Source organism: Semicossyphus pulcher, unplaced genomic scaffold (assembly GCF_022749685.1).
Source record: "Semicossyphus pulcher isolate SPU_LCO1_2020_fin unplaced genomic scaffold, fSemPul1.0.p SCAF_11, whole genome shotgun sequence".
NCBI classification, from domain to species: Eukaryota; Metazoa; Chordata; class Actinopteri; order Labriformes; family Labridae; genus Semicossyphus; species Semicossyphus pulcher.
Genome location: NW_027211615.1, coordinates 1,983,140 through 2,005,121, shown reverse-complemented (window position 1 = coordinate 2,005,121; position 21,982 = coordinate 1,983,140). Strand labels below are relative to the sequence as shown.

The following is a 21,982-nucleotide window of genomic DNA, read 5'->3' as shown; positions in this document are numbered from 1 at the left end:
CATTAAGTCAATGCTGCATCTCACTGTGTCGATGCTGGAACATGACTGATAGTGAACTTTAACATCTTCACTAACAATAAATGTTGGTAACACAACATGTTCGACACCGTGCCTAACAGTGTAACATGTCCTGCTCAGTTTAAACCACATATAACAACATAATCCATGATCCACAGGTGATGCACGTATTTCTACTCCCTCTTCACATTTGATCAGAGAGCTGACTGGTAGTAAATGAGTTTACACAACATCACATTCAGGTTATTTTTCACTGGTCCAAATTGAGCTGCAGATGTCTGAAGTGTAACTATAGAAGTCAGTGTTTCCTTGAGACAAATTAACCTGACGCTGTGTCACAAAAGCTGATCAGCGCTTAGATTTCCAGACTTCCCTGAATGCATCAGAAATAATGGCTCCGCCCTCCCTTCAACAAACGTGTTAAAGTAGTTTTCTTCTCCTCTTGAGGACAGACCTGACAAAGCTTCATGTTGACTTGTTCCTAATCTGCATCATGATGTTGTTATTTCAGCAAACTGAAGAGCCGTTAATTAAAGTCGATCACAGGAAAATCTGTTTCTGTTTGGGCTTCGTCCCGCTGAAGTAAGCCAGAGTGCAGCCTCTGTGTAACTTACTGTTTACAGTGAGACTGAGACTCAGTACAGAAAGATGAACGGGCGCTCCTCCGGGGGATGGGACGAACCAAGACATGACAGCGATTATTTAGCAGACATATCTGGGGGGGAGAATTTACCTTCACTTTGATCTGAACACACGGTCGCTTCTCAGACTGCTCACTGGACTGTAAACAAAGCAGCACAGGGAGAAGGACGTCTTGGATGGAAGTCGTTTAAAGTCGTTAAAGACTGGCTGCACGCCCGACACGTTCCCTGTTGTCTCCAGAGGCTGTATGGTCGTCAGACTACAGCTTGATGTTAATACTGTCCCTTGTATTGTGTTAACAGTAAATTGTACTGCAGATATTCTAGATGAAGAATGTGTGAACTCTTACTGTGCAGACATGATGACATGAATGTTTACTGTAATCATTATTTATTAGAGATCCATAGTGTCAGTGTAGACATGTGGAGTGACTATAAAGTGCTGATATGAATCCTCATTGTGACTGTGACAATGTAGATTTCAGTCATTAGAGCTGCTGCTGGTTAAAGTAACACTGTGGTTGTTTGAATGGAACATGAACCTTTACCTGCTGAGCTGCTCACCTGTTCCTGACCCTGAGTCCTCTGTCAGCAGGAACAGCTGCTCAGCTCACTGTCAGGGAGGATCTCTGAGAGTCACCATGAGTAGATTTCATCAGCGCTGGTGACAGACAGTCATGTTGGGGCGGGGGGTCTGATGATGTGCAGCGTCAGCATGATTATAAGAGGGAAGTGAGAGGAGCGGCAGCACAGACTGAAGACGGCTCGTTAAGCAGGTAGGAATCACCCGTTTATTACCGATCACTTCTAATAAAGACTTTTTATTTTATTTCACAGGACAGGACAGGACAGAAAAGTGTCATTCAGCATTAAACAAGACGAACAGATGAATTAAACATTAAATGTTGGACAATGATTACACACAGATCTGTGTAAACATCCACACTGAAAACGAGTAGAGTTGATCCTCATCTCTGCTGTGTGAGTGAGCTCAGCGTCTATCATTCATTCAGTTCTAACCTTCTCAAAGAGGTAAACCTTCGTCTGGTTGAAAGTTTGATTCCCTAATGTTAAACTTTCATCCTTCAATTCAAACTGTTCAGATGTTTGACATTCACTTCTTTATATTCAGACAGTTTGTTGATAAAGTGACCTGTTCCTACATGAAGAGATGGTAACACTCTGCTCTTTGTGTTGCTGCTGCAGTTTAAACTCTTCTTCTGCGGCCTCCCTCCGTGTCTCTGAGCCGTCCTGTGTGTGATAACTCATCTGTGCATCCATCACTTCTTTCTGCCTCCCTCTCTCAGGCCGTCATCATGGGGGAGTGGTCCTTCCTGTCTAATCTGCTGGATAAGGTGCAGTCTCACTCCACGGTGGTGGGGAAGGTGTGGATGAGTGTCCTGTTCCTCTTCAGGATCTTCATCCTGGCCGCCGGTGTGGACACGATCTGGGGGGACGAGCAGGGGAACATGGACTGTAACACCAAGAGCCCTGGCTGCAGGAACGCCTGCTACGACCGCTCCTTCCCCCTGTCCCACACGCGCTTCTGGGTCCTCCAGATCCTCATCGTCTCCACGCCCACGCTCATCTACCTGGGCCACGTGCTGCTGGTGATCCGCAAAGAGGACAAGCTGAGGAGACGCACGCAGCAGAAGCTGGGTAAGAACGGGGTGATGAAGGCTCCAAAGTATTCGGATGAACGCGGCAAAGTGGAGCTGAAAGGCGTCCTGCTGGTCAGCTACATGATGCAGCTGCTGTTCAAGGTCCTGCTGGAGGTGGCCTTCCTCGTGGGCCAGTTCTACCTCTACGGCTTCATCTTCATGCCCACCAAGATTTCATTTTCAGACTACCCCTGTCCCTCCACAGTAGACTGCTTCATAAGCCGCCCCACAGAGAAAACCATCTTTATCGTCTTCATGATGGCCATGGCCATTCTCTCTGTGATCCTCAACATCGTGGAGATGTTCCACCTGATGATCTCAAAGCTGAGCGACAAGAGGCGCAGGAGCTCGCTTCCCCCGGAGATGTACTGTGTCAACAAACCCAAACACAGCTCCAGAGAGAAAGTCACACTCTGTTAAAGACACGATCAGACAGAGGGTCTCCTTCCTCTTTGACAGGTTTTAAACTGTGTTCAGTCCAAGAGTGAAGTGCTTTCCTGCCCCGCATTACTTCAGCATGTTTTACTGCGGCAACATTTGTGTTTATAATCACTGGTTAAACAAAACCCACTAATATTCCCCCTCCAAAATCAAAAACCCAAACCCCATCATATCTGTGTCCCTGTAGTCTCACACAGCAGGGTTAATGTCCCCTCCTCCTCCTGAACTGTGTCTGGATGAACTCTCCTGCTGCTTCCAGCTCCTTGAGGCTGACCAGTGCCCAGTGTGATGAGCTGTTAGCTCGGATCAGTACCAGGATTTCTCTGATGGACACCAGCTAGCGGCGTTCTGTTTCAGCTGTGGAGCGCCTGTCCATCTGTCTCCGCTGAGTGGCAGTTTCACTGTATCTAGCAAGTCACACGTGGGCTGAGATCTGTCTCACTACAGCGCTATGAAGCCAAAGTAAACAGATGTTACTGAGATTTAATGACAATTAACAGGCTGAAAGGATGCTGAAATAACTACATCAGGATGCAGGTTTGAGTTCATGCTTTGTCAGGCCTATCTGCAAGACGGCAAGAAAACTACCTTAAAATGAGAGTTTTTTGAATGGAGTTTGGTTTGAACATTTCTGATGCAACGTCAGGAGAATCAGTGCTGATCGGCTTTCAGGACACAGTGTCATACACCTTTCTTCTTCTGAAAATAGACATTTTGATCATCTGACATGTTGTGTTGATGTTGTTGTGTATTGCCTGGTATTGGCTTCACATTGGTCTGAACACTTAAACATGAACGAAGAGATCAGTCACATCCAGTGTTACTTTATACATTAAACTTTTCCTGTGGGCTCTGAATGCATCCCGTCTGCAGGGTAAATGTTTGTTTGTTTGTTTGTTGTTTTTAACCCTTTAAATCAAACTGTGCTCAGCTGGACGAGGAGCTGCTGAACGTGCAGCAGACCTCAGACTTTACCATTGAAGCTGTTCAACTACAACAGAAATGATTGAACAAAGCAGTGTAAAGAGTGGATCATGTATGTTTGAAATAAATCAGTGCATGTGTCCGGCTGAACAGGCGTGAAATAAATAAAAATCTGCAAAGATAATAAATGACAGATAAATAAGCAATAAGGACGAGGTCAAAGGTTTTACATGTTAAAAACATACCGGGCTTATAAAAGTACTTTCATTTATGTATTAAATATCATTTTTTGCAGCATTCCTCTCTTGCCTTTTATATTTTAAGACTCATCAGTTTTATTACGCGTTCTTCTTCTGCATGATTCAGTGGAAACGTGTCAGCAGTCAGTTCCTTCTGTAAGAGCACACGGGGTTAGAAAGATGCTGAACTGCATCAGACATCCTCCCACATCATGTTGAAACCAGGTGGCTCCCAAGTGACCTTTACACCAACAGCAGAGCTCTGAAGAGAGCCAACCAGCTGTGATGTTCTACAGGGAATATTCACCCTCATCTCTCTGAATCTGCAGACGCTTTATGATAATCCCTCCACCTGACAGATCACATCATGCTAATAGACATGGCAGTGTTGTCACCAAGTTAGAGTCAAGTCACTTTTTTCCACCCAAGATCCAGCACTCTTACCTGTAGTATCCGGTCTTTATAAAGAGAACAGACGAGGTGTTAGCAGCTCGTCTAATAATGATATTATTGGCCAGTTTATATAACCTGTTCAAAAAGTATGACAGTGAATTGTATCTGTATTATCTTGGCACAGACGCAGCCATGATGATGGTCCGCTCTGAGAGCGTGTTGAGGAGTAACGAGTACGACTGATGAGGCTTCTCTTTGGGGGCTTTGATGTAGCGTGTTGCCATAGCGAGGAGTTTGACTGACAGCCAGTCCTCCAATTATGACAATCACATCCCGGGGAGCTTTTTGAGTCGTCCAATCATGACTCCCAGTTTGCGCTGCGTACATACCTGATAGTTAGACAGAAACTTGACAACATCTCTGATACATGGTTTGATTAAACAGATAGACGTTGTTCTGATGCAGACATGCTGAGTCACCGGTGGTCAGACACAAGCTGTCCTGTTTGAAGTAAAACCTCAGGTCTGCTGAGACTCTGCTAAGTGAGCGAGCAGAGGAGGAAGCAGGAACGAAGATATACACGACCAACAATTTATTTTCAGAGTGTAACAACATCCTACATTTCATTGGCTCATTATTCTCTTTGCTCCACAGCAGCTGTGATCTCACACTCTGGCTCTCTTTGACACCTCCTGGTCCCAGTCGGTGTCGAGGACATCGTTACTCAAGTCCACAGAGCCGAACAGAGAGAGGGGACCAGCACCGCTCGCAGGACCACCCAGCTCAAAGCACTTCCTCTTCTTCACACCGACCGAGCCCTGAAGGTCAACAGGAGCGTCCTTCACTGTTTTTACAGATACACTTTCACTTGGTGTCCGTCGTTCATGTTCTGTGTTCACAGGTGTGTTCACAGGTGTGTTCACAGGTGTGCTCTTGTTTCCTGCAGGGCAGTGTTCAGAGGGACTCGCTCTGGGGTTTTCAGCTCTGTCACTGTGAGTCATGGGTTCAGTGGAGCAGCTGAAGGAGAATCTGGAGAGTTTAGCGAGGGTTGAGGAGGCCACAGTGGACTTCCTGTCATCACTTCCCTTTATTCCATCCACGCTCCGTGACTCGTCCCTCCCATAGAGAGAATCATCATCCTCCAGCTCCTTCCTCTCACTGCCTCCACCCTCCCACACACTCTGTCTCTTCTTCTTCTTCTCTCTGTCTGTCGGTGAGTCTCTCTGGCTGACCGGCTTGTCTTCACTCATCCTCCTCTCTGTGTCGGGGTCTACATCTCTCCTTCGTGAGTTACATCCTCTGAGGACTTCTGCGCTGACGTTCAGGTCGTCACTGCCTGCTGAAGCTCTCATCTTCCTCGGTTTGAAAATAAATCCCGACAGCTTTGAACGCAGCTCTTCCCCCGTGTCCGCCTCAGCTGCCATCTTGTCCCTCAGCGCAGCACTGAGGTTCTTCCTCCCCGTCTCGCCCCTCCTGTCTTCCTCCTCAGGTATGCCAGCGGTCAGGTCATCCTGAATGCGGTCCTTCCAGGGGCCGTTATTACCTGAGGACAGCGCGCTGCTCGTGTTAGATTCTGAAGTGTCCGTCACATCTCTACCTGTAGTCTCCTCCCTCCCTCCTCCTCCTCCTCCTCCTCCTCCATCAGGCTCCTGATGAAGAGGAGTCAGCTCCTTCAGTCTTCGGCCTCTCAGGTTCTTTGAGACTTTCTGAAGCACACACCCAGAGGACTCTGGATTACCTGTCCGTCTCTCAGGTTGTTTCTTCTTCTCTTGTGTCGTGGATCTCTTCTCTTTGATGTTCGATGTGGTTTCTTCTTCTGAAGCTGAGCTCAAACGATGTAAAACACGCTCATGGTTTAATGTTGGGTCACTGATAACATCTGTCTGTGTGTGACAGTCTGGTTGTCTGACTGCAGATGTTCCCGAGCTCTGGTGAACCTGAGTTGATGTGATTACGGGCGGGGCCATCCCATCAGGTGACACTGATGGATTGATGGAGTGAAACCAATCCAGGCCACCCTCCACTGTGACATCACCCTTGGAGTTACTGGTGATGTCACGGCGGTGTGTGCTGTGGGCGGAGTTTGTGTCTCTGAGTGGATGCTGGTAACCATCAGTGGGTGGAGAGGCCGCTGAGGCGTCGCTCTTCAGCCTAGAGAACAAAGACACGGATGTTTAAACTGGGTGCAGCTCTGTCGTCCTGGAAACAGTAAAGAATGGTGTTACTGACAAATTGGTACGAGTACGTAAACAAAGTGCGTCCACTAAAAGTTCTTGTTGTTTCCACTGACAGGCTCACATTGTTATTCTAAGTGTGTGACAACATTACAGAAAGGATCCCTACAGAGAGAGACCTTTTTGTTACAAAAGAAGATGATTGTTTTAACCACAAACAGACGTTCACCTGCTCAGTCGTTTGGCCTCCTTCTGCAGCAGCTGAGGCAGGTGGAGTCCCTGCAGCAGAGTCTGACACTGAGCGTGATACTGCTCACAGGGCTCAGCAGGGAACGAGGTGAGTAATGCATTAACACTGCCGAGCAGAGAGCCACCCTGAAACAGAGGAGCGCAGGGAGGTCACAGAGTGCAGTTCAGGTGGACAATGGGAACATGAGCCAAGAGCAGGAGGAGTGAATGTCAGACAGGCAGACATGGATCAGGATGTCTCTCACACATTAAGATGATTATAATGTGGAAATAAACACTCAAAAAAGCGGTTTCAGTTTACACAGGACGACAGGAGAGAATAAAAAAAGGGCTGCAGCTAACGTTAGCTGTCTAGCCGAATTACCCTCAGACGCCTCCTCCTCTCCAAAACAATCGGGTGAGTAAAGCCGATAAATCACAGATAAATCACTTTCATTCAGAAACTTTTCTAGGAGGGAGAAGCTGGGGCACACAACATGCAGCACTGTTTTACTGTGTCATGCAACACACTTCTACATGGAACTCTATTTAAATACATTCAACTAGTGTATTTATGTGGAAAAAATCAAATATGATTTGAATAAGTGAAAAGAGAAAAGCAGAGTCTGTCACTTGTTCCTCCTCACCTGCATGGAGCACTCCATCACAGAGACGGCCATGACAGCATCCTCTATGGTCACGGTCTCTCTGTACATGAGCCGAGCATGAGCTGGAGGGTGAACACAGAACACAGAGTGAACGTGTGTTCCACATTTAAAGGAATAAATGTAAACCAGTCTGCGTGATATCTGACACTGAGAAGAAGTTTCTCCAGCCTCAGCCTGAAGCTCCACAGGAGCAGCTTCCACGTAATGAATCCAGGTCTCAGCCGACCGCAGACTTTGACAGGGCTGATTTGGCTCCCAGAAGGTGCCTCTAACACCGAGGGTAAACAGGTATCTAATTTTTTTTTTTCAATCATATAAATAACTGTATGTTTTTTTTTTTTTAAATCAAACATCCTTTTTTAAAAATCAGGACCACAGCCCATAACACCTTGATAAAGACATGTCTTTGTTTTTTGCACCAAATAATTGAGAGTCGTATCGAGAGGTAAATCGATAAGTATCGGAATTAATACTCCAGACGTGATGGAGTGTGTTAGGTTTTAAGGCGTATTGAGAAGGGAGAATATGGTGTGTGGACGTGTTTGACCATTAAACACAAATGATCCCTCTGTCAAACTCAAAGAGAAAACCTGCTTTTGGTCTGAACACAGGATAACATCTCTGAATGAGGTTCATAGTCTGAGGTCGGCTCGTTTCAGAGATCACCTGAGCTCACCTTCAGCCAGTCTGCTGAGACTCTCCAGCATGCGGATGGTGGTGCGTGCTGCATTGCGGCCGTCGCTCTGCCTCTGCAGCTGGTAGTAGCGCGTCAGGATGCTGTTGGCGTCCTCAGAGAGCTGCGGCTGCAGACGTTTAATCACGGTGAAATACGCCTTCATTTTCTCCATGGACCACAGGCCTGACGACTCGGCAGGCAGTCCTGGAGAGCACGAGAGAAGAGTCAGCACTTCAATCAGGAGGAGACCTTCATGACAGCAGGGTGCTTCCTCAATCAATCCGTGTTGTTTAGAGAGACTGGCAGCGAGTGTTTACAGGCTTGTTTTGTGGTTTTATTCTCAGCCTGGTCAAATAATAACTTAAAGTAAGACTAAAGGTAAAAACTAAATATAGATTAAAGAAACGTTTGTTTCATGATGCGGTCAAATACCACATAACGACTGTTTAAACATGTCATTTAACATGAGATGAGGGTTTAACGACGCTCTGCAGCTCATGCTCCACCTCGGTCCTCCAGAATGAAGGAGGAGATGATGCGGTCCCACTCGGCGTTCCTGGAGTCCAGCAGAACCAGAACCAGGTCGAAGCGGCTGAGCAGAGGGCTGGCCAGAGCCACGTTCACCGACAGCGGCTCGTTGGGGTCGTACTGGCCTTTAGGGTTGGCGGCTGCCAGGATGGTGGTGCGAGTGTTCAGCTTACACACCATACTGTGGAGAGGAGGAGGCAGTTACAAAGCAGCTTCTCTGTCAGGTCACCGTTTCATTAGTGACCTTATTTTGCTCCTCCCTGATCTGCTTTAGAGGAACACGAGTGTCGTACCCAGCTTTGGCCACGCTGATAGACTGCTGCTCCATAGCTTCATGGATGCTGATGCGGTCGTGTTCCTTGATGCTGTTGAACTCATCAATACAGCACAAACCACCATCTGACAGGACCAGAGCTCCGGCCTCCAGGTGCCATTCACCTCCATCTTTCACTGCTGCTACTGTCAGCCCTGCAACAGAACACATGGCTGTTCTGTTCGCCCAGCAACACAACAAAGTGTTTATATGCAGCAGGTTTGATTCTGTACCTGAGGGCATCGTGCTCTACACGGCTGACAGAAGTCACTTACCTGCACTGGTTGATCCAATGCCAGCAGTGAGAACAGAGCGAGGCATGATCTTAGCTGAATACTTGAGGAACTGAGACTTCCCTGTGCCCGGGTCACCAACCAGCAACATGTGACACTCACCTGCAGTGGACAGGATCAAGGCAGTCACAGTGAGACCAAAGATCTATTGTCATCTGAACACTGCTTCAGGTGAAACATCAATCACACCTTCACCTCAGTGTCTGTTTATTTCCTGCACGCGATCTCACCTTTGCAGTATTGAATACTGTTACAGCACATCACTGCTCTCCTCATGCAGACGTTAGGGGAACAGGAGAGGAGCAGAGAGCGCTAGCTGAGCTCACCTGCATCCCGAAAACAAATCACCTGTTCTTTTCTTTTTTTATGTAACCTTTACTTTTTCTTGACGATACAGGACAGCACTCGCAAACGGTCATATCGTTCACCTGTAGGCCGAGGACGACACATTTCACCCCACTTTTATTCTCCTGTTTGACGATGTAGAGTGTTGCCAACTGTACAAGCTGCACTAGCTCCAAAAGTCACTGGAAGTTGCCAGATGACGTCATACACCAATTTGCATATTGGCGACATGGTTTAGCCTCAGGACCCACCTCCACCTCCTTCATGACGAATCACGGCCCACATTCTTTAACCACTCACATATTTAATAAAAACCTGTGCAGCTTGGACCTGAGACGGAACGAAACATCACAGTATGTCAACAGCACAAAACACAGCAGCAGTCAGCCACGGTGACCAGCAGGTGGCAGTGCATATGAGGAAAAGATCCCATCTACAGTTCATTCAGTTAGCAGCCTTTTTAACTGAAAGAAACTCAACAAGTGCAACATAAATATAACTACTGCCAGGCTCATCCAGTTTCTGGGCTTACACTCTTTTCAAGAGATCATTTTCCAGGACAGTTTCCAGGAGATTTCTTGACAATACAGGAAACAAGAAAAATCTAATGTAATCCAACACACCAGCTCAGCCATAAGATGTGCTTTCATGTTGCCTGTAATGTACAGGCTTTTTCTAATCTGTCACAGAGGTGTTAACGCAATGATATTTCAGCATCATAAAAGCAGGTCATAACTGGCGGTGGGGCTGTCCTGAGCTGCATTATATTCAGAGGTGTTCCTAATACTCTGGCCCCCTCATGTATGTAAATAGAGAGGACAACAAATTAGAGACACACCTCCATATAAGTGAGTTCAGTACAACTGTGGCCTCAATAATAACCATGATTGAATTTACACACTTCAGACTCTCAACAAAACAAAAGTCAACAAAAACTAAACTTGATAAAAGCAGAATCCAGGGCAGTGCAGTCGACCTGCATTAGATTGTACAGGTGTTCCTAATGAAGTGGCCGTGAGTGTAGAGTACACACACATGCATGCAGTTTTATTAAGCGTACATCTATCCAAGTTTCACCTATGTCCAGTCTGAAGTGAAAGAACAGAACAATATATTGAAAAAAATATTCAAGTGTCTTCTGTCATCTTTCAGTTGGTTAGAAAGAGTCTCAAGGCGGCAATCTGATATCGCTGGCAGGACTCGATTGTGCCACAGCTGTGAGCCCTGGACTGGAGTTCAGGCAGCTTCAACTTGTGCTAGCAGCTAGCTGACATCAGAATATGTCATCAAGTCATTTTAAGTCCAAAGATCCGGTGTTTCTGGTGTTTCAGTTGCATGCTAACGGAAATTAGCATCGCGATAATATTATCTTAACAGACAATCCATTTTACTTCACATGCTCAACATGAAATGACGTGTGCTCATACTTACAGGAATATAATTAGTTTAACTATTAGCTGCTGACTTCACATTGCTAACAATCTGCTGCTTTAATACTGCACAGTGACCAGCTACAGCAACCTCAAAGGGTCAAAACTCAAACTCAGAAACACAGTGGGTTTAGAAATACAGCCACCACTAGGAGGAGAGATTGTGTGCCAGCAGAGGGCATACCTGTCATACCGCACAGCTCATCCTACCAACAGCCACGTTTCAAAGTAAAATACACACCCGGTTTACGTAGGCGATCTGAGTGAGGGGCTAAAATACAGTTTTCCCGGACAACATAAATTATTTCCAGGACATTAGGTCATTTTAATCAATTCCCAGGACTGGAAAACAGAGTTTCACATTCAGAGCAAACAGCAGACGAAAACAAGCTGAAACTTCATCGAACAATAAACTAACACTGTTCAGCAGTCCGACAGGTGCACTCACTGGTCACATGACCCTTAGACCTGCTTTCAGCATCTTCCAAGCTCATAAATGGCTCCAGTTTAAGGAGTCGTGCAGCTCAGACTGAGATGAAACATTTAACCAGAGACAGAGCGAGTGAGAGGAACACCCATGTCATGTGTCCATGTGAGCGCAGGCTGCAGCCCCTGAAGGTTTCAGGAGTCAAAACTTTCATGAGTTTTGTTTTGTTTTTGTCTAAAGAAGAACTCTAGCTTCACCCTCAGCTGTACTGTGAGGCACTCGGTATGTTCTGTGCTGTGACAGTATGTTCTTTAACACAGAGGTAAACTATCAGAGTCGTAAACAGAGACATTTTGCTGAAGTGAAGCTGTTCATGTTGTTATCAACATGGCTAAAGAGGTTAGCTGTCTTCTTAGCAGAACCTCAATGTAAGCAAATAACAAATGAGACATACCTCTGACTTTGGTCCCAGAAGAGTCTATCCTCTGCACCCCACCGGCCAACACCATGGCAACCGCCAGTTTAACCACGTACATGCCAAACACTTGAGGGCACAGACTCAACAGAACCTGGTCCCTGCCTGCGGAGAGGGGAGAGGATAACGTTTACCAACCAAGGACTAAAATCTGACTGTATGGTGTAGAAAGATGTTCGTGCAGACCAGCTATGGGGTCGTGTCTGTAGCTGTCCCAGAAGTCCTCAAACTCTTTCTGAACATCCTTCATGAGCAGAGCAGCGGCAGCCTGCTGGTTGTTCACTTCTATGTTGTTGGCTTTGAGCACGAGCTCGACCTCACAGCGAGCGCCATCATAGAAGGGCTTCCAGCGCTGGCACATCACCCCGTACACCGTCACATCGTCTCCTACAGGCACACAGCATTTATACAGTGCGTTAGTGCAAGTTACAGCGTGAGGAGGCTCTGAACACTGCCACCAGCAGGGGAAAAGTAGTACTACATGCTAGGGCTGCAGGAAACGGGAAATCACATGCATTGCAAAATGTTTTTGTTCTGCGTTGTAAGAAAATACAGGAAATGATAGCAGATAAACTCAGTGTGTTTTCATTAATTAAAAGGGGCTATATGTAAGATTTTACATTTATTCATCAATCAAATATCATTTTTTATTGCCAATGTGTGAAGGGATAGAGGAACTGATGAATTCAGACCTTCTCCTCCATCGGCCCGAACAACCTGTGGGCTGATTTTTATGTAAAGCACAAACAAGAGGATGTGACGTATCTGCGTGTTCACGAGTACCTCTGCCTTGAGCTCATTCTACGCCACTACAGTCAACAGTGGGCGACACGAGACAACGCGATTGTGAAATGAGATGGGTAATGCCAACAAACGACAGCACCCACAACAACACCAACACAAACTACACACAAGAATAAAACAAAATAAGTTTTATCTAGTGAAGCCCGTCTGACCAAACAGGAAGTGACCGACGTCAGGGGAAAACTAGAGTCAACATCGGCAGTGCATGTGCATCATGGAGACCTTCGATTGCTTTTGGGGATCAAAACAGACCCACAACTTATTGTTGTCATAGAAACAAAACCTGTGTGCAGCGCTCTCTCACTGGGTGCACCGTTTTTTTCTCTCACAGCACAAGAGCTTCATCCCAGCTCTCTCCAGCTGCCCTGCCCCGTCCAGCTAATGTTCGCTAATGCTTGTGATGATTTGTTGGTTCACCGGCGTAATTTGCTGTTTGGTTACCAAGCACAATCCCAGAGTCATGCAGTGTATTTATGTTATAGCTGGTTGGCTAACCTTAGCATGCTCGCTAACGTTATGACTAGCAGCACCGGGACAAGGTGACGCTGTTAATAAGCCACCTCGCTGCTGACGTCACAGATAATGTCGGCGGGATGATCGGGGCTCCGTTACGCGGGGTGGGTGTATTCTCGTTAACAGCGGCACGTTGTCCTGGTGCTGCTCAACACTGTGGTTACACAAACAGACAGTTCAGCAAATGTTCACTTTTATTGGCAACACCTGCAGCACACACACACCATGAGGTTTTGTGTGCAGACAGGAAGCAGGAGACGCGAGTTTTCGTGCATGTTCAGTTTACAGACAGGTTGAACAGTCTCTGCTGCTCAGTGTGCTCTGATGAAGAGCTGCACTTATACTACCTAATGTGATATCAGACTTTTCTTGTGGATTAGTCATTGAAAACAAGAAGTGACTTCATCAGCTTGACGCGTGTCACTTAATGTGCTTCTCTATCACCCCTTACTGCAATGTGACTGTTGCACATGCTCACTTCACAATAGCGCTTGTTAAACGATCTATGGTGCAGCCCGACTCCACGCCGAGCTGGGCCTCATGTTGATTTGTTTCCACATTATTGTCTGTTCAGAGGAGCTGCCACTACCTTTTTTATTTAACACATGTTGGGTCTAAAAAGCTGATGGATATAAACAGTGTGTGAATGTCTCCAGTAGCTGTGTTCAGCCTGCAGCACTGAAACAGGCTGTGATGGCTGCAACATCATCCTTGATTAAAGTCGTCCACTAAAAGTTCAAACTGACAGCAGAACAGCCAGCAGCTCCTGTGCTCTGTGAGCTTAAATCACTGCTTTTATCAATGGAGTCTGGTGTGTGTGCAGCGAGTGACGTAACGTCTGTTTGTGGTTCAAACAATCATCTTCCTCTGTAACAAAAAGGTCTCTCTCTGCAGGGATCCTTTCTGTCATGTTGTCACACACTTAGAATAACAATGTGAGCCTGTCGGAGGACGCACTTTGATCGAGCCCAGGATTATGTTTCAGGGCTGCCAGCTGAAGAGATCTACTGGAGCAGTAGTAGACTTGTTAATAAGTAAGCGTTCTGTGTCCGGCCTTGTTAAAAACAGTTCTCACCAGATTTACAGCAGTCGACCAGGTCATCCTCCAGAACCACCACCATGGCTCGAGGAATGCTCCCCACTGACAGCCTCTGCACCTGAAGAAGAACACTCCATGTTTGAGACACTCTGAAAAAGTGCTCTTTATTTTACAGGACTAGTGTTACCTGGGGGCGTCATGTGATTTAGAAATGACCCCCTCACGTCTCTGTGTCGTGCGGCGCATTTGCACGGGCTCAGCACAGTCTGTATTTTACTATGATTCACAGACACTATCCCCCCGATGTGACTGAACATGTCGAGGCTGTTGCGTGTGTAATGGACTCGGGACAGTTTGTGTTAATATCTGTGGGCATCTTTGTTGTGTGTGAGTGTGTTAGTGCTTGTGTTTCTGCGTGCATCAGAGTGAGATCGCGTGATGGAGCGTTTGGTGTCGGAGTTTTTGGCCTGCAGGGCTCGAGCAGGAAGCTCCCTGAGGCGAAGCAGGCGTGTAAGAGGTAGCTGTAGGGTTGGGCATCAACAATTACAGTTTCAGGACCTGGCCAGACCTGACCTTTCAGGACCTGTCTGTCCGTCTACACGGCTCCGCCTAGTCGGAAGACGCGGCTGCGCTCAAAAGCCTGGCTTCATTTTGTTTGAGGAAATGACGGCTCGGCACAGTGCAACACCTGTGCCAAACTTCAATCCAACCCAGATGTATTTATACAACACATTTAAAAACAAATGCTGCACAATCAATCATAAAAGCCATAAAATCAAAACAATAAACACTACGACCAATTTAAAGACAACAGGACAATGAAACAGTAAGAAGTATTGGGACCAACAGGAAAGGAAAAGGATTATAAAAGTCTCTCTCACGCAGAGCCCAAAGCCGAGGAATAAAAGTGTTTTGAGGTTTGATTTAAAAACAGGCAGGTGGCGGACAGCCGAACGTGTGGAGGCGGAGCGTTCCAGAGCTTTGGAGCTGCAACTGAAAAGGCTGCGTCACCCCTGAGCTTCAACTTTGACCTCAGGACAGCCAGAAGCACCTGGTCTGAGTGTCCTTGATGAAACATGAGGTTTTACAAGGTATGAAAGAAGGTTGGAAGGTTGTATCACCTAAAAGACGAGCTGCCGCGTTCTGAACCAGCTGAAGGCGAGACAGAGAGGCTTGGCTGACATCACCGTAAAGTGCGTCGCACAAGTAGTGAATACACTTCTTCAGAATCCTTTAAAGATAAAAAGGCCTGACCGTGGATTAAAGAGCTTGGTTTCACTTCTGCATTTATCTGCTTGTCCATTTTTAACTCTTTATCCAGTCTGAGCCCAGGCTTTTTACAGCTGTGAGATCTAAAAGCACAAGAATGGCTGAATATCCAGAATCAGCAGTGAAGAAAAGATCATTAAAAACCTTTGTGCAGTGTCCGTGCTGCGGCTTTATCACCTCCAGAATCCCATTTGTGTCGAAATGTTGGCAGTTGAATAAAAACAACTTTCTCCAGACTTGCATTTCCTGCAAAGGAGGATGGCATCACCTGCACTGTATACTAATCGACGAGTGTACTGTGTTTGATGTGTTACGCCGGCCTCCCAGTCCCTCACATGCCTCGTCCTCCTCAGCGAGCCTTCAGCCAACAGCCAGCACCTCGTTGCAATGGATCAGGGTTTGAGTGTTGAATATTTGTTACTGGTTCAGTTGCAATTATGCCCCGAGCACCACACGCAGACATTCCTACTTCTCTCTTCTCAACAAATGACACTGTAGGAATTTATTTACAGGTTCTTTTAACTGAAGTCAACTGTTTAAAGGTCTGAAAAACGAGACGTGGTGCTGGGTCCGCTGTACGGATAACGTTACTATTGATAGGCTACAACACACAGTAATACATGTTAGCACTCAGGTGTTTATATTGAGCCTGTTGAAACAATATTTGACCCCAAATGACAGAGATGGCGATCCACACGGGACTGTTACTATCAGATGACCTCTGTGTTTTTTACGACTCACACGGGACAAGGATCACAGACGACCTCCGCATTAATCACAATTTACTACAGGTCCCCAGGTAACACTGGCCCCCTGCCAACAGGGCTTAAGTCACACACATGGAGCCTTACCTGCTCTTGTATCTTGATCTCCTGGTAGTCCCTGCAGGCCCCGGGCTCTGATCCGTCAGACAGACAGGTGAACTTGTACGAGTTACAGCCATCAGGGCTAGGACAGGCCACAGGGGGGACGAAAGTATAGAACTGATCAAAATCAGCCTGCACCGTGAAAACATGGCGACACTTTGTGCACATGTAATCCCGCTCGTATTCCAGCACCTGTGGGCGGTGGAGAAGACGACTGAAAACAAGAGAACGCTCACGGTGGTCTCTGTACAGACACAGAGCGGCTGCAGACCTTTTAAAAGTCCACACTGACTCAGAGAAACAAGTGAAATGTGTTCCCACAGTGAGGACTGGAAGGCTCCGTGTTCCCTGTAAGCTAAACAAACATCTCAGGTTAGGAGCTTAATCTGTTTTGTGACGTTGGGTGGTGATCGGGTGGTGATCGGGTGGTGATCAGGTGGTGATCAGGTGGTGATCGGGTTGTTGGAAAAATTCTTGGAGCCTGTGTGACCATCTTGATTTTCTGAAAACTAAACCATATATTATCAGAGTGAAAAATGTAACCTGTGTGTATAATCTGTGTAAGGAAAAATATATACCGAGCCATATCAAGTCAAACCTGATCAAAGTGAAGTGTTGAAACCACATAGTGATCAAAGCAAGAAGAATTAAGGGAAGTGTGACCTGTGGAAAGTTAGAAGACTGAAGTTAATGTGTAACCTGCTGGGACTGCAGGAGAGGGTTGTTTTCCATCTGTACAATGCATGGTTGATATACCATGCGTGACCGGACGTAAGGGAAAGAGAGAAAATGTTTGGTTTTCACCTATGGAGCATGTTGCTTAGCCTTGAGGGTGTCATTAAGTGTTTTTAAAAAGACCAACTGATACCTGGAGGAAGATAACTGTGTCACGACTCAGTGAATAAAAGGGAATTAGTTAGCCCCGGGCTGGGAAAGGCAGTTTTGTTTGACACCATTAAGTCCAACATGAGGAAAACATGTTAAACTAAAAAGAGCGTATATCCAAGCGCCTGTGAGCACGCCACAGGCAGGCATGCCAAGGAAATATAAGCACATGCTCTGTGGAGGTGAATCAGTCTCTCTGCCCGGGAATAGATTCTGGTTCTATTGTGGTTCTGGTTTGGACTCAATAAACCCTGTTGCATCAGACCTTACTGCTTTCTCTTATTATTGAGTGACTTTGACCAAGTTTTTGTGGGCTGAACTTTAGACCCTTTTAAACTTTAACTGTCAGTGGTCCGAGAGGACTCAGGCCTCATCTGACCCTTGGCCTAGGTTCTTTTTAGACACGACAGGGTGATGACAGGGTGATGACAGGGTGGTGATAGGGTGGTGACAGGGTGGTGACAGGGTGGTGACAGGGTGGTGACAGGGTGGTGACAGGGTGGTGACAGGGTGGTGATAGGGTGGTGATCGGGTGGTGATCGGATGGTGATCGGATGGTGATCGGGTCGCCTCGTCTCTGTCTGTCTAAACTGTGATCTAAAGAGTATAACTTTATGTCCAACCTGCTCAGATGGAGGGTCCGTGGAGGGTCGGACATCAGAATTGTAGGTAAAAAGATCATTATTATTATTATTATTATTTTAGACCAAACCAGGATATTTCCTTAACATGTCACCAAACTGTGACTGTTTGGTTTCATCATGGAAGAAGCTGTTAGGATCCTTGTCAGGGCTGAAATGATGCGTCAGCATTGTATGAGTGTGTCAGGAGACACAGCCGACTCCTGCTGAAAGAGAAACAGCTTCACTCTGACTGCCCCTGACCTCTCTGAAGCGTGCACAGCTACGTCCTGCAAAGTCACCACCATCCAGGCGAAGGTACGCGTTGCTCAGGAACTACGCTAAGTCGACTTTACAACACCGAGTGACGGCTTGGAGAGCTTAAATGGTGAAGAGCAGAAAACTGAGCCAGGCTGAGTGTGTGTCACGCTGGTACCTTGGCTACACTGGTGCGTATGACCGTGCCAGTGACTGACAGGAAGTGTCCGACGTCTCTGGACCTGGGAATGGTGTCTCTGGTGAGCTCTGGACACACGGGCAGACCTGAGGACAGGAAAGAGTCAGTCAACACAAAAGATAAGAAATCCTCAGTGGTTAAGAGGCCTGATTTGATCCGAATTGAATTATAAAGCACATTTAAAAACAACAAGCGTTGACCAAATGCTGCACAATCAAACATTAAAGCCATAAAACAACACAACAAACACTAAGACCAATTTAAAGACAATGAAACAGTAAAAAGCGTTAGGACTAATAGGAAAGGAAGAAGAATAAAAAGGCAACTCTCATGCAGAGCCAACAGCCGAGGAATAAAAGTGGGGGGGCTAGCCGGATCTGCAAGACTCCCCTACTCTGACCCTCCATCCCATCCTAACACAATGTGTCCCTCAGAGTCCCAAAGACTCCCATAAAGCAGCTACAGTGAGACAAAGATGACGGGAACCATCTAACACTGCTCACCTGTGATGCGGGCATGAGGAGCGTGTCTCAGTCTGAGCTTCAGGGAGGCTTTCTCTGATAACTCCGTGGCTATTCTGTGCAACACTCTGTCAAATATAGCCAGCACATCGTGGGGATAGGCGTTGAAGTAGTCCCCGACCTGAGAGCACACACAGGAGAGATGCTCAGTGTATTAATGATGTAGGACCACACAGGAGTTACTATTGTGCATTAATGTGAGTGTGGTAGATATTTTAAACAGGGTAGGAAACATCAGCTGGCAGCCACCTGCAGCAGGATGAGTGTGCTGAGCGAGTCAGAGGCAACACACGACCTACAGACGTCTGATTTAAAGAGCAGCTCCAGTCATGTTTAAAGACATATCAAATGCTCTGCTTGAAATCAGAAATGTGTCTGAAATGTTTTTTTCTGTTTAATTACCTTGTAAAAATCCTCCCAAAGCATCCCTCTTTCTCCCTCATTAAAAATTCCTCAATCTGCATAGGCCCCGCCCACTATGCACATTTCCAACCGCCCCCTCCGTCCTGAAAACAAAACCCGTCTCTGCCATCGTTAAGTGGCAACTTGTTGAAACTTAGCTAGCTTGAAATGTAGTGTTAGTAGTCGTAATGTTAGTCTTCAGTAGTGAGCACATCATGGAAGTGGTTGCCATAGGTTGCACATAATGATATGCATAGTGTCACCCCGTCCATTAACGGGATTGGCTCCTAAGGTTTGTGACGTCTCAAACCTGCCAATCTGAAAACGTGTTGTTCAGCCTGTCCTTGGTACACTGCAGATTAAAAGCAGACAGGCCCAGCCATGGAGATGACTGCTGATGTTGTCCCTGATATATCTTGTAGCACATGAAGAACACCACATGGAGATGTTTACAAGGTTAAACACTGGATTTTACCTGGAGGGGGGCTTTAAGACCAAGCACAGTGAATTTCCTCTGAGTACAAACTGGAGAAATAAAAACAAACTCTTAAACCAAGCTGTCATGAACTAGAGTCATTTTCTGAATAATACTGGTTTCATTTAAAATAAGTAGAGACATGTTAGCAAAGAGGGCATTTAGGACAGCCCAACAGATCACACTAAGAACAGATGAGCTGTTAGCTCAGACGTCCGTTTAAAATGAAATCTGTCTAAACCCAGCTTCACTTCTGGATTTGTTAGCATTGTTTTGTTCACATGTATGACATGTAATCATAGTGAGCCTCATTATACCATCATTATGTTTGGTATGAGAACCTTTAAAGGTATAATCTCAAAGGTTTGCATTTAAATAAATTAAATCTGTTAAGTCTCTATCTATCGCTGACTGAGGTAACACAATGGTGATTGAGCCTATGGCCCGCTGATGAAAGCCTTTGCATTTGCAGTATAAAGTATGATTATGGACTGGGTGTCTGTGGCAACATTTGCGGAAAAAATCACAAGCGGCGCCTAATTAGTGACAGAAAAGATGGATGACTACAGATACAACTTCAAAAATTAGTGAAAATCCAAAGAAAAAGAAACAAACTCGACGCTCAGATGAAGCAAACAGTCTAAAAAGGAAAGCGACCGTCAGCCAGGAGAATCAAGAGTTACAACCGGAGCCAACCGCGGACGTCTGGATATGTGGGATGTGTTCGCCTGCAATTGCCTTTTATCACCAAATAGAACAAAACGGAGAACTTCGAGATTAGTACTTTAAATACAATTATCCTGTGCAAATACACACGTCTCCTGAGTGATGACTTTGTTATCTGTTACATGAAACAATGAAAACATCTGCTCGTATTAAAGATTAAAGATGGATATAAAAATAATACTACTGATGCCAATCAAGCTCACTGAGCTGAACTGGTGTTTTGGATTGTGTGGCCTCACCTCCATGTTGGCTTCAAACAGTGTCATGGCGTTTACTACAACCGGCGGTCGGGTCTCCTCCTCAGCCTCTGGTATGAGCTGGAGCATGTCCTCATGATGATGCTCCCTCAGGTAGGTTTCAAACACCCGGCCAATCAGAGCCTCCTGTTCGGGACTTATCATCATGGTGAACACCTGGAAAAACATCAACATGGTGAACACCTGGAAGAACACACACCATCGATCTAACGTCTTAAATAGACAGTTAAACAAATCAAAATGTCATTGAAACGCCTGGTTCTCTCTGTTCAATGTGAAAGGAGGACATTATTATCACATTAAATTCCTTACACATTAAGTAACTAGGAATGAGTGACTTAAAGCAAACGTTGTTACATGCTTAGACAGTTAAATATAACTGAGTAAATTAAATACGTAAATATAAATAAAGACGAGTGATTATTTCGCCATATTAAAGTCTAATGTGAGTTCTTATAACTGTTAGCTTCTGTCTTCATACACGTTTGAATGAGCTGGACACATTAAGTCTGATATAGTGCCCTAATATGGTTTTAACCGTCCAAGTAAATGAGCACACCTGGCGATGCGATACATTACAGTACAGGACAGCACAGCACGTTCGTCTTAAACCGTCTGCAGTTCCGGTCACTGCCTCGTAACACCACGTCAGCTCGTTAACTGTAACGTTGTTCTAACAGAGACAGAAAACACGACGTACCTTTTTATTTCACTCAGACACAAACATTTGATCTCAGCACACAGCTCAACTTCCGTCATCCGATGGAAACAAACTTGTGTTTCGCGGCTAAAGCAGAAACGGAAGTGGGAGAACTTATTCTTCTTCTGGCGGTTGGCAAACAACTTTAGACTGCTTTACCGCCACCCACTGGAGTGGAGTGTGGCTCGGGATCTTAAGGGCTATCAACTATTTCAACTAAAAATAATATATATATATGTATTAAGCATCTAAACTGCTTAATTCACAAGAAGAAGAAGAAGAAGTTAGCAGTAGGGGTGGGCGATACTGGGAATTTTGGTATCGATCTGTTACCAAGTATAATATAGTAGTATAATACAGGGCTAGAGCAGGTTCTAACCTCTGACCTGTAACCACCGCCAGTATCGCCAATACTGATACTTTTTACTTGAAAAGTCATGATCATTGAATAATTTTTTTGATTTTATTTAGTAAATTTAGTTGATTGTGATTATGATAAAACACAGGAAAAGATTTAGGCAAATAAAAATGTTTTTATTAACTAACTACAACAATATAAAACAATGTAACTGTA

General features: G+C 45.7%; 2 protein-coding genes across 2 annotated transcripts; one reads left to right on the top strand and one right to left on the bottom strand.

Moving 5' to 3' along the window:
* Window positions 1-1,407: 1,407 nt before the first annotated feature.
* Window positions 1,408-3,928, top strand: LOC138611358 (gap junction Cx32.2 protein-like). Its single transcript, XM_069684422.1, has 2 exons — window positions 1,408-1,435; window positions 1,967-3,928. The coding sequence occupies exon 2, from the start codon at window positions 1,976-1,978 to the stop codon at window positions 2,738-2,740; it is 765 nt and encodes a 254-aa protein (XP_069540523.1). The 5' UTR covers window positions 1,408-1,435; window positions 1,967-1,975; the 3' UTR covers window positions 2,741-3,928.
* A 1,030-nt stretch (window positions 3,929-4,958) lies between these two features.
* On the bottom strand, window positions 4,959-20,855 carry mcm9 (minichromosome maintenance 9 homologous recombination repair factor). Its single transcript, XM_069683899.1, has 15 exons — window positions 20,691-20,855; window positions 18,831-18,969; window positions 18,307-18,413; window positions 16,351-16,557; window positions 14,267-14,348; window positions 12,061-12,261; window positions 11,854-11,979; window positions 9,180-9,299; window positions 8,885-9,059; window positions 8,570-8,772; window positions 8,064-8,267; window positions 7,367-7,449; window positions 6,721-6,866; window positions 5,564-6,468; window positions 4,959-5,479 (listed from the first exon to the last, which is right to left on the bottom strand). Exons 1-15 carry the CDS (start codon window positions 20,853-20,855, stop codon window positions 4,983-4,985), a joined length of 3,360 nt encoding a protein of 1,119 aa, XP_069540000.1. The 3' UTR covers window positions 4,959-4,982.
* Between the last annotated feature and the right edge of the window lie 1,127 nt (window positions 20,856-21,982).